The sequence below is a fragment of the Carcharodon carcharias genome, chromosome 5, assembly GCF_017639515.1.
Source record: "Carcharodon carcharias isolate sCarCar2 chromosome 5, sCarCar2.pri, whole genome shotgun sequence".
Lineage (NCBI taxonomy): Eukaryota > Metazoa > Chordata > Chondrichthyes > Lamniformes > Lamnidae > Carcharodon > Carcharodon carcharias.
Genome location: NC_054471.1, coordinates 13,815,284 through 13,831,575, shown reverse-complemented (window position 1 = coordinate 13,831,575; position 16,292 = coordinate 13,815,284). Strand labels below are relative to the sequence as shown.

Genomic DNA, 16,292 nt, shown 5'->3' with positions numbered 1-16,292 from the left:
GCATAGATGAGGTGGTACACAAGACACCATCCTACCAACTTAGAAATGTCAACATGGTGGCCTGAACCAATTGACCTTGCTGCTTTAAGGGACTGTTTAGAAGTCAAAAGTGTTTAGAAATTGCCTTTCTGGAGAGAGAATCAATGCTGTTTAGCTAATCTCATAAAAGTTTTATACTGTGTGGAAAATACCAGTTTATTAAAGACCTCAATTTCTTACACTTGATTTACTTGAACCACCCCTTTCCCCAGTTTGGCCCGCCATCTTTCATTGAAACAAAAAGCAAAGCCTACCAGGTACACAAGTAAACTCAACAGCCAGAATACTTTATGACTTGAAAATAGCCAAGTCAATCTTACAAAAGACATGGAGACACTGTTCATATAAATACTGGATCAACCTATGTCAAAAAGATCCAAATTGAAACGAAAGCCTACATGTTATGTATGATGGGATCAAGAGGGTGCTTGATCCTGCCATCATCAAAGTTCGCCGTCTGAAATCAGTAGATTGTGAAGCATTCACCGACAGAAGTAAACAGTTGCCCCACTGGATAAACACTGTTGTGACCTGTGCTCCTTGACACCTTCCAGTCTGCTTTTGATGCTCTCCTGCAGCTTTCTGTTATGGTTAAGTTAGACACAGAGCCGTCATCACTTGAGCCCAAAGGACTTTGATTGTTTAGCAAGCAGAAAGGCGCCTAGCAAGGATGGATTACCCACCAAACTCCTCAAGCATAAAGTCCCATCGACGACCACACCATTATGACTTCCTTCTCTGTTGGAGGGTAGGGTCTGTTCCACAGGACATGTATGACACAAAAATCATTGTGTTGTACAAAAACCAAAGACGGCTTTCTATAACTTAACATGGGTAGATTATTAACTAAGAGGTTCGACAAAAATAGCAGGGCTGGTGGTGCGCTGTGACTGCAGCATATGGGAATTTGTGGAATGCTCTGCAATTCTAGACAATCATATCTGTAGAAAGTGCCTGCAGCTTGGGCAAACGGTATTGTCAGGGATAGATACTGCTCTCTGCACTCGAGAATGAGAGTCCAGGCGGCTGTGTTGCCTGCCCGATGCTGGGGTTAAAGACACCATCTCTGGGCTGGAGAGGAACTTGCAGTGGGAGGGGGAGGATCCAATGATCGTGGTCCATGTAGGTACCAATGACATAAATAGGACAGGAAAGAGGTTCTGAACGGAGTATGAGCAGCTAGGGGCTAAATTAAAAAGCAGAACCTCAAGGGTAATAATCTCTGGATTATTACCTGAGCTACAAGCAAATTGCTGTAGGGTAAATAAGATTAGAGGGATGAATGTAATGTGTGGCTAAAAGATTGGTGTGGGAGAAATAGTTTTGATTAATGGGGCAGTGGCACCAATACTAGGGAAAGTGTACCATTGGGATGGTCTTCACCCAAATCGTGCTGCGACCCTGGGGGTCCTTGTGCATGAATGTCAAAAAGTTAGCATACAAGTTCAGGTAATAGGGAAGGCAAATGGAATGTCGGCCTTTATTTCAAAGGGAATAGAGTTTAAAAATAGGGAAGTCTTGCTAAAACTATATAAAGCACTCGTTAGACCACACTTAGAATGCTGTGAACAGCTTTGGTCCCCTTATCTAAGGGAAGATATACCGGCATTGGAGGCAGTGCAGAGAAGGTTCACTATTTTGATCCTGGGGATGGAGGGATTTTCTTGCTGCAATTATATAGGGCTTTGGTGAGACCACACCCGGAATATTGTGTGCAGTTTTGGTCTCATCTGAGGAAGGATGTTCTTGCTATTGAGGGAGTGCAGTGAAGGTTTACCAGACTGATTCCTGGAATGGTGGGATTGATATATGAGGAGGGATTGAGTCGGTTAGGATTATATTCGCTGGAGTTGAGAAGAATGAGGGGGGAATCTCATAGAAACCTATAAAATTCTAACAGGACTAGACAGGGTAGATGCAGGAAGGATGTTCCCGAAGGTGGGGGAGTCCAGAACCAGGGGTCACAGTCTGACAATATGGGCTAGACCATTTAGGACTCAGAAATTTCTTCAACCAGAGAGTGGTGAGCCTGTGGAATTCGCTACCACAGAAAGTATGTTTTCAAGAAGGTGTTAGATATAGCTCTTGGGGCAAAAGGGATCAAAGGATATGGGGAGAAAGTGGGAGCAGGCTATTGAGTTGGATGATCAGCCATGATCATAATGAATGACGGAGCTGGCTCCAAGGGCTGAATGGCCTATTCCTGCTCCTATTTTCTATGTCTATGTTTCAGAGGTTGAGTCAGTTGGGCCTGTACTCATTGGTGTTTAGAAGAATGAGAGGCAACCTTATTGAAACATAAAATTCTTAGGTGGCTTGACAGGGTAGATGCTGACAGGTTGTTTCCCCTTGTGGGAGAGTCTAGGACCAGAGGGCATAATCTCAGAGTAAGGGGGTCACCCATTTAAGACTGAGATGAGGAGGAATTTCTTCTCTGACGGTAGTCAATCTTACCGAAGAGCCTGGGTAATTATAATATTCAAGGCTAAGATAGACAGATTTTTAATCAGTACGGGAATCAAGGTTTATGCGGAAAAGGCAGGAAAGTGGAATTGAGGATTATCAGATCAGCCATGGTCTTCTTGAATGTTGGAGCAAACTCGATGGGCTGAATGGCCTACTTCTGCTCCTACGTCTAATGGCACCAGAGAGAGCTTTAAACTAAATATTAGGAGGAAGGGATCATGTGAGAGGAGATATCGTAAAGGGAAACACAAAGGTTAGAGAGCAGGGCAGCAATTTGAGCAATGAATTCCAGAGTGTGACCGGAAGAGATAGAACATAAAATCACAAGAATGCACCAGCAGGTGAAACTGAAAATGGTGGGGAAAAATGAATTTAAGGCCCTATATCTGAATGTATGTAACAATTGTAACAAAAGGGGATAAATTAGTACAGATAGAGATAAATATAAATAACCTGATACACAGAAGAAACATGGTTGAAACGTGACCAAGATTGGGACCTGAATGTTGAAGGGTTTCTGACGTATCGGAATGACAGGAAGCTAGGGAAGGGTGGTGGGGAAGCTCTGTTAATTAAGGATGGCATTAGTTTACTACTGAGAGAAGACCTTAGCTTGAAAGAGGAAGATGTAGAATCAGTTTGGGCAGAGATAAGAAATACTAAAGGTAAGAGGTCACTTGTGGGAGCTGTTTATAGGCCCCCTAATAATAGTTACATAGATAATACAGGAAGAAATTTATGGAGTGTGTAAGAAAGGTACCATGATAATCATGCGTGACTTTACTTGTAGATCAGGCAAATCAGGTTGGCAAAGGTAGCCTGGGAAATGAGTTCTTAAGAGTGTTTTCAGGACAGTTTCTCAGAGCAGTACTTTCTAGCACGAACCAGGGAGCAACTCTCCTAGACCTGATAATGTGCAATGATACAGGGTTAATCAATAATCACATGGTAAGGGAGCCTCTTGATGACAGTGATCACAACCATTGCCAGGGAAAGGGTGCTAGGAAAACTTTCTACAAGTATTTGATAAGGAAAAGAGTAACTTTTGTTGGTCCTCTACAAAGTAAGTCTGGGGAAATGATGATGGAAAACGAAGAAATAGCGGAGGTGTTGAACAGGTACAATCACCATCACCGGGGAAAGGGTGCTTGGAAAACTATTTGACCTAAAGGCTGGCAAGTCCTGAGGATCGAATGGGCTGCATTCTTGGGTCTTCAAAGAAGTGGCTGCAGAGTGGTAATCTCCCAAAATTCCTTACATTCTGGAAAGGTTCCAGTGGATTGGAAAATAGCTAATGTAACATCTTTATTGAAGAAGGAGGGAGGCAGGAAGCAGGAAATTATAGACCATTTATCTTAACATCTGGCGTAGGGAAAGTGCTAAATTCCATTATTAAGGAGGTTATGGCAGGATACTTAGAAAATCACAATGTGATCAGGCAGAACCAACATGGCTTTGTGAAAGGGAAATCATGTTTCACAAACCTGTTAGAGTTTTTTTGAAGTAACGTTCAAGGTGAATAAAGGTAGATGTGGTGTACTTGGATTTCCAAAAGGCATTCGATAAGGTACCATATCAAAGGTTACTGCACAAGATAAGAGCACATGGTGTAGTGGGTAACGTATTTGAATGGTAATCACTAACGTCCTTTAGGGAAGAAAATCTGCCATCCTTACCTGGTCTGGCCTACGTGTGATTCCAGATCCACAGCAATGTGGTTTACTCTCAAATGCCCTCTGAACATGGGAATTAAGGATGGGCAATAAATGCTGGCCAAACAACATCCCGTGAATGAAAAAAAAATGGGTAAAGGATTGCTTGGCTAACAGGAAGCAGAGAGTAGGGATAAATGGGTCTTTTTCAGTTTGGCAAGCTATAACTAGGAGTGCCACAGGGATCATTGCTGGGTCCTCAACTGTTTACTATCTATATCAATGACTTCGATGAAGGGAGTGAATGTGTGGTAGCTAAATTTGCCAATGACACCAAGATAGATGGGAAAGTAAGCTGTCAAGGTGAGGTAGAGGGTTTGCAAAGCAATATAGACAGATTAAGTGAGTGGGTAAACGTAGCAGATGGAGTATAACATGGGTAAATGTGAACGTGTTCACTTTGGCAGGAAGAATTTTTAAAAAGTGTACTATTGAAATGAAGAGAGATTGCAAAACTTGGTGGTACAGAGGGATCGAGATGTCCTGATACATGAATCACATAAAGTTAGTATGCAGGTATAGCAGTGATTAGGAAGGCAATTGGAATTGGCGTTTATTGCAAGAGGAATGGAATATAAAAATAAGGAAGTTTTACTGTACCTGTACAGGTCCTTGGTGAGACCATATCTGAAGTACAGTTTTGGTCTCCTTATTTAAAAAAAAAAAGATTGAACTGCTTCTAAAGCAATTCAGAGAAGGTTCACTGGACTCATTGCTGGGATGAAGAGGTTGCCTTACGAAGAAAGGTTGAACAGGTATGTCCATTGGAGTTTAGAAGAATGAGAGGTGATCTTATTGAAACACAAGGTCCTGAGTGAAGTTGATGGGTAGATACACAGAGGCTTTTCCCCCTTGTGTGGAAGACGAAAACTAGGGGACATAGTTTAAAAATAAGAAGTCTCCCTTTTAAGACAGATGAGGAGAAACTTTTTCTTCCAAAGCGTTGTTGGCGTGTGGAATTCTCTTCCTCAAAAAATGCTGGAGGCTGGGTCTTTGAGCTTATTTCAGGCAGAGTCGGACAGATTTTTGTTAGGCAAGGGAGTTGAGGGTTGTAGGGGGGAAGACCACAAAGTGGAGCTGAGATCGCAGCCAGATCAGCCATGATATTACTGAATGGTGGAACAGACTCAAAGCGTCAAACAGCCTACTCCTGCTCCTATGTCCCTGTGACAGAGGTGATTGCAACAAGGTACCTCATGTTCAGTGTCACTAGGAAGCCCTTTGCTAGAGTCATGCTTAAAAAGTTCCATCTGCTTGCCGACCGAGTTTATCTAGAATCACAGTGCGGTTTCTGTGCTGGCAGATCTACAGTAGACACGATCTTCTCCATTCACCCGCTACAAGTGAAGTGTAGAAAACAGAATATATATCTCTATCTTGCTTTGGTAGATCTCACTAAAACAGTCAACTAAAGTTCCTCAGTCTCATCCATTCCTTTCCTGACAGCATGCATTGCACTGGACAGTTTGATAGCACTCCTCCCTATAGCTTTAGGATAAAGAAAGGAGCGAGACAGCTGTATCCTAGTCACAACTTTGGTATTTTCTTCTCCATATTCCTGAATTTTGTCTTTCCTCCAGATATGGAAAGAGATATCCTGCATTTTCGACTAAACAACAAGCTCTACAACCTGTGCAGATTGAAAGCAAAGCACATCAAGGAACACCTACACTGGCGATGCAATGCTGGTCACTCACAGAAACTCAGCTATAAAGACTCATGGAGTGTCTCTCCCAAGCCTGTAACTTGTCCTTTCTTACTATAAGCATCAAGAAAACCATGGTTATGGGACAGGATGTTACATCTCTTCTCCCCCACCTTGCCCCACCCCCTCTCCCCTTGATCACACTAAAGAACTATTTCTGGCAGATTACTCTACCTTGGGCTCACAGTAACTATCTGCTTCTTGATGCAGAACTTGATGCACACAATTTTGGCCAATTCACAAAACAATAAGCTGACTCTTGGGATCGAGATGCTGTTATTGAGGCCTGTGTTCTCAGAACTTTATTGTATGGCTGTGAAACATTTGAACATATGATATAGGAGCAGAAGTAGGTCATTCGGCCCCTCGAGCCAGTTCCGCCTTTCAATAAGCTCATAGTTGATCTCTTTGCGTTTTGAAGTTCACATTCCCATCTACCCCCGATAACCTTTGATTCCTTTGCCTAACGAGAATCTCTATATCTCCACCTTAAAAAAATATTCAATGACCCTGCCTCCACTGCCTTCGGAGGCAGAGTTCCAAAGTCTCACATCCCTCTGAGAGAAAAAATATTCTCCTCAGCTCTGTCCGAAAAGGGTGACCCCTAATTTTAAAACAGTGCCCCCTAGTTCTGGACTCATCCAAAGAGGAACCATCCTTTCCATATCCACCTTGCCGAGACTATTCAGGATCTTATCTATTTCAATCAAGTCACCCCCTCACTCTTCTAAACTCCAGTAGAAACAAGTCCAGCCTGTCCAATGTATCCTCATAAGACTGCCTGCTTATTCCAGTTATCAATTTAGTAAACCTCCATTGAACCACCTCGAACGCATTTATATCCTTCCTTAAATAAGGAGACCAAAACTGTACACAATATTTGAGATGTGGTCTCACCAATGCCTTGCATAAGTCAAGTATATCATCTTATTTTTATGTTCAGTTCCAAAACATTGATGAGCTTACAGTTATCAAGAAAAGAAGCCCAACGATTTTCATCATTGCTATGTTATGGCACACCGATGGCAAATGCTGAGCTGTTCAAATCCCAAAGGGAAATTTGAAACAACTGCCACAACTTGTTTTGCAATTTGTATAAATTTCAAGATGCGTGCCTTGAATTCAGTAATAATAAGACCACCAAGTCTTATAGGTTTTTACAAAAATAAATTATTTTAAAGTGCAGACATAGATCTACAAACTGCTACTATGATAATTTCTAAACTCCCAAATTAATCTGACTTCCAGTTACACTTTTGTTAAGGCAACAGTAAGATGTGCAGATTTTAAAAGACCCAGGCAAGGTGACGCACAATACCCTGAACCAATCAAATTCAAATTGAGTTTACTTTCAGTTCTGTGAAGACAGCAGCTTGGGACATAGATGTTGAAAGCTTTTCACACTTGTTAGATCTTAAAAAATGCCTACCTTTGCACACAGCCTTCGCTGCTTTATACATATTTTCCCCTTTGAATGCAAATTCCCATTGTTTCACTATGCTGTTGGACTTTATCTTCCTGAGAATAAAAATCTCTCAGAACACTAAATTATACCAGTAATCTCTGGGAAAAAATAAACACGGTTTCTAAACTTCACCTGGCTAGGTGATCCATTTCACCCCTCCTTTGAAAACAATCTAGTGTGGTTTATTAAAAAATGCAGATGTTCCCTTGACACCTATGTTTACCTACTTAATATTTCCAAGCTAGCTCATCTTCTAAAATATCAAAGCCTTTAGACCAGCTGCCTTTAATCCAGTTAAGTCTCTATCTCACACATGTGCACACGCAGACACATATAGGCACAGATACTACTATTTTACAATAAATTCCAATAACATTTTGAGAATTATTATATCTTCCTGACGTGTGTGCGACGCATTCTCGGCATCTCTTGGAAGGACGAAGTCACGAATGCGACAGTCCTCTCAAAGGCTCAGGTATGTCCACAGGATGGAAGATGGACGCATTCCCAAGAAAATTCTGTATGGGAGGTAGCTGGAGGAAAAGGATCAGTAGGGCGCCCAAAGCCCCGCTTCGAAGATGCTTGCAAGTGTGATATGAAGACCCTAAACATCGATTTTCACACATAGGAAGCACTCATCAGCAACAGGGGCAAATGGCAACTTCACTTGTGGACCAGTGTGCATCATTATAACGATCGTTGGCTGCAGCAGCTTGGCAACAGGTGCCAACACCGAAATCATTGACACCTGATGACCATCTTATGTGTGGCAAAACCTATCTCTCTCAGACTGGCCTCTTCAACCATCAGCAAAAATGCACCATATGAAACTATCCCATTGCCAATTTGCTGCTTTTCTGTCATTTTTTGTGGATGGAAGGATGCCAACGATGATGGACCTCGTTCTCCAGAACCAGTGCCTCCTCCTTCATTGCAGCGGTGGCATACTGATGTAAAAATTTATCCTGAACACACATCTCGAAACTCATGTCCCTCTCTACCTTTTACAGTATTATAAGCTAGCCCATATCTTTGGGAAGTCCAGATAAGTTCATGCCTCTCATGTTGATCATTCAACAGAACTGCATATATGACAGTTAAATGGCTCGAGTGATATTAATGTGAGGCAATAGGGAACTGGGTAAAAGAAATTAAGGACCCAGGGATCATGCAAATAGCTGAGGAGGTAAGGGACGGCAAGTAGTAATGGAAATGGAGCAGGTGTTGGGAAACTGGTTATGTGTATTAGACTCCAGGAGCCTAGGAGAAGGATAAAAAAGATATAACAGAGATTCATAGCACCCTGCCAGAAGAATATTCTGAAAAGTATTGCCGCTTGCTTTTATATGATGAATGATTTACTTTGTACAGGTATGAACTTCTGTACTTTGTTTCTAGTATAAATAGTTTATCACTGCTGTTCCCCTGATAGAATCTGTATGATGTATGGATGAACAGTTTTGATTTACTCAGTGTTCTCTGAGGTGTGCTGGTTGGAGAAGATTTGTTTGGATGTGAATAAGGTTTTTGGATTTTTTTTTGGAGCCAAAACGTGAAAAGATTTTGGTTTGTTACAGGTTCAGCAGCAGCCAGCTGCAAACAAACGTCCCAGTAACAGTGCTCCCCCTCAAACCCAACTCAATAAAATCAAGTACTCTGGAGGGCCTCAGATTGTGAAGAAAGAGAGACGTCAAAGTTCATCTCGCTTCAACCTGGCTAAAAATAGAGAACTTCAGAAACTGCCAGCACTTAAAGGTAAGGCAAAATATTTCTTTAAAAGCATTATTTTAAAATAGTATTGGTTTTCTTTCTCCTCTGAATGGTGGCTGCCAACACTCGTGTCGTAGAAAGATAGTAACAATTTCATGAGAATATGCTGACTGGCGACTAGGACGAACACATGGCAGATTTGAATTTAATGCAGAGAAGGGTGAAGTGATTCATTTGGGTAGGAAATGAGAAGAGGCAAAGGGTTGCAGAAACAGACAAGCCTGGGGGTTGTATGTACACAAGTCTTTGAAGGTGGCAGGGCTATTGAGAAGGCTATAAAAAAAGGCATACGTGATCCTTCATTTTACGTGGAGGCAGAGAGTATAAAAGCAAGGAATACATACTAAACTTTATATAAATCACTAGTTAGACCCCGGCTGGAGTACTATGTCTGTTTCTGGGCCCTTGCTTTGGGAAGGATAGTCAGGCCTCCTCCAGAGGACCGCAGCATCACAGATGCTAGTCCTCAGCCAACTAGATTCACTTCATGTGATATTAAGAAACAGTTGAAGGCACTGGATACTGCAAAGGCTATGGGCCCTGACTATATTCCAGCAATAGTACAGAAGATTTGTGCTCCAGAACTTGCTCCGCCCCTAGCCAACCTGTTCCAGTACAGCTACAAAACAGGTATCTACCCGGCAATGTGGAAAATTGCCCAGGTATATAACGTACACAGAAAGCAGGACAAATCCAACCCGGCCAACTACCACCCCATCAGTCTACTCTTGCTCATCAGTAAAGTGATGGAAAGAGTAATCAACAGTGCTACCAAGCAGCACTTGCTTAGGAATAACCTGCTTACTGACGTTCAGTTTGGGTTCTGCCAGGGTCGCTCAGCTTCTGACCTCATAACAGCCTTGGTTCAAACATGGACCAAGGAGCTGAGCTCATGGTGAGGTGAAAGTAATTGTCCTAGTCATCAAAGCAGCATTTGACCGAGTGTGGCATCAAGCAAGCAAAACTGGTGTCAATGGGAATCAGGGAAAACTCTCTGCTGGGTGGAGTCATACTAACACAAGGGAGATGGTTGTGGTTATTGGAGGTCAGTCATCTCAGTTCCCGGACATCACTGCAGCAGTTCCTCGGGTTAGTGTCCGAGGCCAAACCGTCTCCAGCTGCTTCATCAATGACCTTCCTTCCATCTTAAGGTCAGAAGTGGGATGTTCGCTGATGATTGTATAATCTTCACCTTGGCAACTCCTCAGATACTGAAGCAATCCATGTCCAAATGCAACAAGACATGGACAATATTCAGGCTTGGGCCTGACAAGTGGCAAGTAACATTCGTGCCAGGCAATGACCATCTCCAACAAAGAGAATCCAACCATCGCTCCTTGATGTTCAATGGCATTACCATCACTCAATCCCCCAATATCAACATCCTGGGGGTTACCATTGACCAGAAACTGAACTGGACTAGCCATATAAATATTGTGGCTACAAGAACAGGTCAGAGACTAGGAATCCTGCGACAAGTAACTCACCTCGTTACTCCCCAAAGCCTGTCCAAGGCACAAGTCAGGAGTGTGATGGGATACTCTCCACTTGGCTGGATGAGTCTAGCTCCAGTAACACTCAAGAATCTTGACACTGCCCAGGACAAAGGAGCCCACTTGATTGGCACCACATCCACAAACATTCACTCCCTTGACCACTGACGAACAGTAGCAGCAGTGTGTACCATCTACAAGATGCACTGCAGAAATTCATCAAGGAGCCTCAGACAGCACCTTCCAAACCCACAACCACTACCATCTAGAAGGACAAGGGCAGCAGATAGATGAGAAAACCACCACCTAGACGTTTCCCTCCAAGTCACTTACCATCCTGACTTGGAAATATATTGCCGTTCCTTCACTATCACTGAGTCAAAATCCTAGAACTCCCTTCCTAACAGCACTGTGGTTGTACCTACACCACATGGACTGCAGCAGTTCAAGAAGGCAGCTCACCACCACCCTATCATGGACAATTAGGGATAGGCAATAAACGCTGGCCTCACCAACATCCGTAAACGAATATTAAAAAAAGACAGTGGAGTGTGGTCAGAAGGGAGATTCACTAGAATTATATCAGTTATTATAGAGAAACTGGAGTTGTTCCACCTAGAGCAGTGAAAAACTTTAATAAAAGCATTCAAAATCATGAAGAGTTTCGATGGAATAAGTAAGGTGTTAAATTACGGCCTTTTCTGTACCTATAGAGCTGAACCCCACAGAGCTGTCGTTCATAGGCACCTCACTGGGCCAAGGGCCTATAGACAGCGCATCAGTGTCGCCAACGCCTGCATATGTCAAGGGAACTGGGTCACACATACATGCCACCTGCTGTAGGAATTGGCACCACCTGCCAGTGGCAGTTAAAGTTACTGCCACGCTCAATTTCTAAGGCAGTGCCTCTCTCCAGGGCTCCACTGGGGACCTTTGTGGGATCTCTCAAGCCTCCACCCACAAATGTATCCAGGAGGTTACAGCCGCTCTTTTTTGCCAAGGTGCACAAATTTGCCAACTTCAGAGATCAAGCAAGCCAGGAAGCAAGGGTGCTGGGATTTACTGAGATTTCCAGATTCCCACAGGTGCAGGGTGCCATCAACTGCGCTCATGTGGCTCTTAAGTCCCCCTAGCAACAAGCAGTCCAGTGTGAACTGCAAAGTATGTGAAACCGCAAAAACTCTTGTCAATGTTCAGCTGGTCTGCGACCATAACAAATGGATCATACAGCTGTGCACAAGATACCCCACAAGCGACCACAGCTTGTACATCCTCAGCAGGCCTCTGATCCCTGACACCTTCCAGGGACTACACAGGATGCAGGGTTGGTTTCTTGGGGTCAAGGGCTACCCACAAAGTACGTGGCTGATGACACCCGTGTGATGGCCTCAGACTCCCGGTGAGAGAAGGTACAACCAGGCTTTTTGCCAGAATCCAGAGTTTGGTTGCGCACACCATTGGCATCCTGAAAATGATGTTCTGGTGCCTAAACAGATGTGGTGGAGCACTCCAGCATAATCCCCAGAGGGTGTCACGCATCATAGTGGCTTGCTGTGCGCTACACAACCTGGCGATGCAAAGCGAGGTGAACCTGACTAATGAGGAGATGCAAGAGCTGCATGTCATCTCTGATGAGGAGGAGTTCAAAGGGAATGAGGGTGATACAATCCTGGAAGGCAAGGGTGCAGGCAGTGAGGCCATTGCGCTGGTCAGACGAGGCAGATGTATTCCGTGAAGCCCTCACTGCCACAAGATTCTAGGAGGATGATGAGAGGCAGTGAGGACACTGCTGAGATCTTCACATTGCATCTGGGAGCACCTGACACCTGTCTGGCTGAGGGCAGCACATATACATGGAGATCCTGCTGAGATACAGCGGGTGCATGGGTTTTCAGACAACTTGATCCTTTGGCAAGCTGCAGCACCTGTTCCCTTCACCATGCCTTCACCCATCAGGAATGGTGATGAGATGGCGGGGGCAACTCTGCCTCTAAGATGCTGAGAGGACACAGAGAACATTACAGAACCCAGTGAGGCTTGGGTGTGAGATCCCTGCAGGAAACAAAAGCCACATGGAGGTGCACACATCGCTGATCTGGACAGTGGCTTTGAAGCTCGGCAATCACTGCTCAAAAGCCGATTGCACGCTGCACAGGGGAGAGGCCCTGGATTGTGAAACTAGCCTTCATTGTGTGTAAGAAGCAAGGTTTCGCATCTGATTGACATGAAAACTACTCATTGTAACAAGAAGCCATATACAAGGAGACATTCTTGGGAGTGTATTTACAATGGTCAACAGTTAACAGTGATTAACACCCATGCCCACATTATGCACCTACATCATTTTGACCTTTCTAACCCTGCCACTACATCTTGGTGCTCCCCTGACATCCACGGTGGAAGTGGCCTGCTGACTGCCATGCCTTGTTGTCTGTGATGACCTTGGTGGGCTGAAATGTGGAGGGACCCAGCCTGCTTTCGGGGTCCTGCTGTGTGGCAGTGGCACCCTCCTTGACCAGCTTGAGCTGCTGAGGTCACAGGAAGAGGGTATTCAGATGGGCCGGACACTCCCGGAGTTACGTGAATGGGTGGTTCTGGGGTATGTACCTGCAGATCCTCCTTCCTCTGTGTGCCTGAGGGCTCCTTCAGAGGAGGGGGCAGCTGGAGTGAGCTCAAGATATCCTGCCCCCCCTCACGTTTACACTGATGGGTGCCTGCAAGTGCCTCAGCAATGTAGTGCAGCTCCTGCAGCAGTGCAGGACCAATGTCCTGGACCAAGGTCTCCATGGTGGCCACCATCTTACCATTGTTGACCTTAATGCTATCACCTCAGACTGAAAGTGGACGGACTCCTCCATAGTGCCTTGCAATCTGAGGAGTGCGGTGGACATCCCTTCCTGATGTTCCTGAGCTTGCCTTTGCAGCTCTAGCAACTAAGGTATAACTGAGTCCAGAGGCTCGTCATCTGACTTGGACTCAGCAAATTTCTGGCCTCCAGCAGTCCTCAGAGTTCTGGCAACCTGGGAAGCCCCTGCGTCCGCCTGCTGTGGATCAGACAGTGTGATTTGCTCACCAGATTGAGATCCCGAGGCTACTCTAGAACTCGATCCCACCAAGGAGTGTGTCTATGTGCTGGTGGAAGGTGTGGGTGAAAGCTGTGACGGGCCTTCATTTTTTCAGTGTCTGCGGATTCCTCTTCCGTGGTGCCCTCAGGGCTGGAGTTGATGACCTGGCTCATGGACCCCTTCAGCTGCTTCCCAGATGTGCCTACGAAAGCAGGGATGGATAATTAGTGCGTGGCAGGGGACTGTAGAACAGGGGAACTCATTCACAGCATGGTTGTTTGATGGATGTTGCACTGCTGGACCCCCTTGATTGAGCGCCACTGACCTTGCTGTCAGCACAAGAATGGTCCACGTCGTGGTCGGCCAGCTGGATGGCTCTATTTTCAAAGTCTGTGAGGACCTTGATGTTGGGAATTCCTCCACCAATGTGCAACCTCTCCCTTTTGTGTGCCAGCTTGTCCTGCATGAAGACAGATGGAGAGAGTGTAAGCAGGACACCTACCAGGTCAGATGAGAAGGATGACTAACATGCCTGGGTGCTGAGTGGTGCCATGGACGGGATGAGGACACAATCCGCAGGGAAGATGAAGTTGTGTGAGAGGAACTGGCAGTGAGTGATATCCCTGTGGATGTGTAATGGGTTCATGAGTGTTTGAGTTGAGTGATGAGAAAGTGACTTACCCTGGCAGAATGGAGATCATTCAAGCTCTTGCAGCACTGGGTGGCTGCCCTCTTTTGGAGGGCGTTGGCGCTGACCACTGCTGCCACTGCCTCCCATGCTGGATTTGTTACCTTAGATGAGGTTTTTTGCCCAGAGTGGTGATAGAGGACATCATGGCAGGCCTCCACTGCGTCCAGTAGGTGACTGAGAGAGGGGCAGCATGTTTCCTCCTTTTGGAAATCATCATCAGTTCCCAGCAGCTTCCTATCCCTTGAAAGGGGCTAGCTCTGTGCAGGGGTGGCTTTTAAGTATGGAGCCCAGTTTCCTGAAGGCCTGAGGTCATGGCGGGGCAGGGGAATCAGAGGCCACCCTGTCAGCGATCCGTCGTAAAACCCGTGTGTCTCAATTTTTTAAACAGAGTGCTGCACAATATGGCGGAAAAAGCCATTGTTGCCATCGGTGGGTCATATGCCCATTTGCCCCGCCTATGGTCTCACAAATGCCCTGCATAACTGAAGCATAACGTCCCTATTTTCATAAAAACAAAAAAACTGCGGATGCTGGAAATCCAAAACAAAAACAGAATTACCTGGAAAAACTCAGCAGGTCTGGCAGCATCGGCGGAGAAGAAAAGAGTTGACGTTTCGAGTCCTCATGACCCTTCGACAGTTCTGTCGAAGGGTCATGAGGACTCGAAACGTCAACTCTTTTCTTCTCCGCCGATGCTGCCAGACCTGCTGAGTTTTTCCAGGTAATTCTGTTTTTGTCCCTATTTTCATGTTCAATTCCCAGCGTAATAAAGGATAGCATTCCATTAGCCACCTTAATTACTTGCTATACCTGCATTCTAACATTTTGTGAGTCATGTACTAGAACACCAGGATCCATCTGCACCTTGGAATTCAGCAGTCGTTCTCCATTTAAGTAATACTTCTTTTTATTCTTCCTGCCAAAGAGAACAATTTCACATTTTCCCACATTTACTCTATCTGCCAGATTTTTGCCCACTCACTCAACTTACCCATATCCATTTGCAAACTCCTTAAGTCCTCTTCACAACACTCTTTCCAACCTATCTTTGTGTCGTCCTCAAGTTTAGCTATCATGCCTTCTCTCCCCTCACCTAAGTCATTGACATAAATTGTTGAGGGCCCAGCACAGACCCTTGCGGGACTCCAATCAAAAAAAAAAGACCCATTTATGCTTACACACTGTTTTCTGGCAGCCAGCCAATCTTTTATCCATGCTAAAATATTACGCCCGGCTGCCCCCTGAGCTTTTATTTTCTGGAATAACCTTTGATGATGCGCCTTATCAATGCTTTCTGGAAATCCAAGTATAGTATGTCTACAGGCTCCCCTTTATCCACAGAACTCCAATAAATAGCTCAAACACGATTTCCCTTTCACAAAATCATGCTGACTCTTCCTGATCGCCTTCTTTCAAGTGCCCTGCTATAACCTCCATAATGATCGATTCTAACACCTTCCCCATGACAGACTGGCCTATAGTTTGCTGTTTTCTGCATCCCTCCCTCCCTTCTTGAATAGAGGGGTTATATTTGCTATTTTCCTTCAGATGGAACCTTTCCAGAATCTAGTGAATTTTGGAAAATTAACACCAGCTCGGTGTGCTTGCACATGAACATGAGCAGGGGAGAGATCTCATCGTGAGTGAGACACAGCCAGAGTGAGTGTGGGTATTGGCAATTTGGTGCACAGTAGGAATTCGGTGCAGAGGGGAAGAGGCGCTTTTTGCATTTTTTTTTGCTATCCAACTTCTTAAATCTTCATGGAGTGGTCTTGCCCTGCTGCAGCAGTAGAGGCTACAAGGGAGAGAAATGACTGGTAAATAGTGGGTATGGTTGGGTAAGCATTTACTACTTTTATCGTTTATAGTTTAAGGTCTTTTTGTGG

General features: G+C 44.8%; 1 protein-coding gene across 1 annotated transcript in view; it reads left to right on the top strand.

Annotated features, from left to right (window-relative positions):
- ppp2r5d (protein phosphatase 2, regulatory subunit B', delta) overlaps positions 1–16,292 on the top strand; it is a 240,946-nt gene that overhangs the window by 116,481 nt on the left and 108,173 nt on the right. The window contains exon 3 of the mRNA XM_041187627.1: positions 8,965–9,142. Coding sequence (XP_041043561.1) covers positions 8,965–9,142 — 178 coding nt within the window. The remainder of the gene's footprint in view (positions 1–8,964; positions 9,143–16,292) is intronic.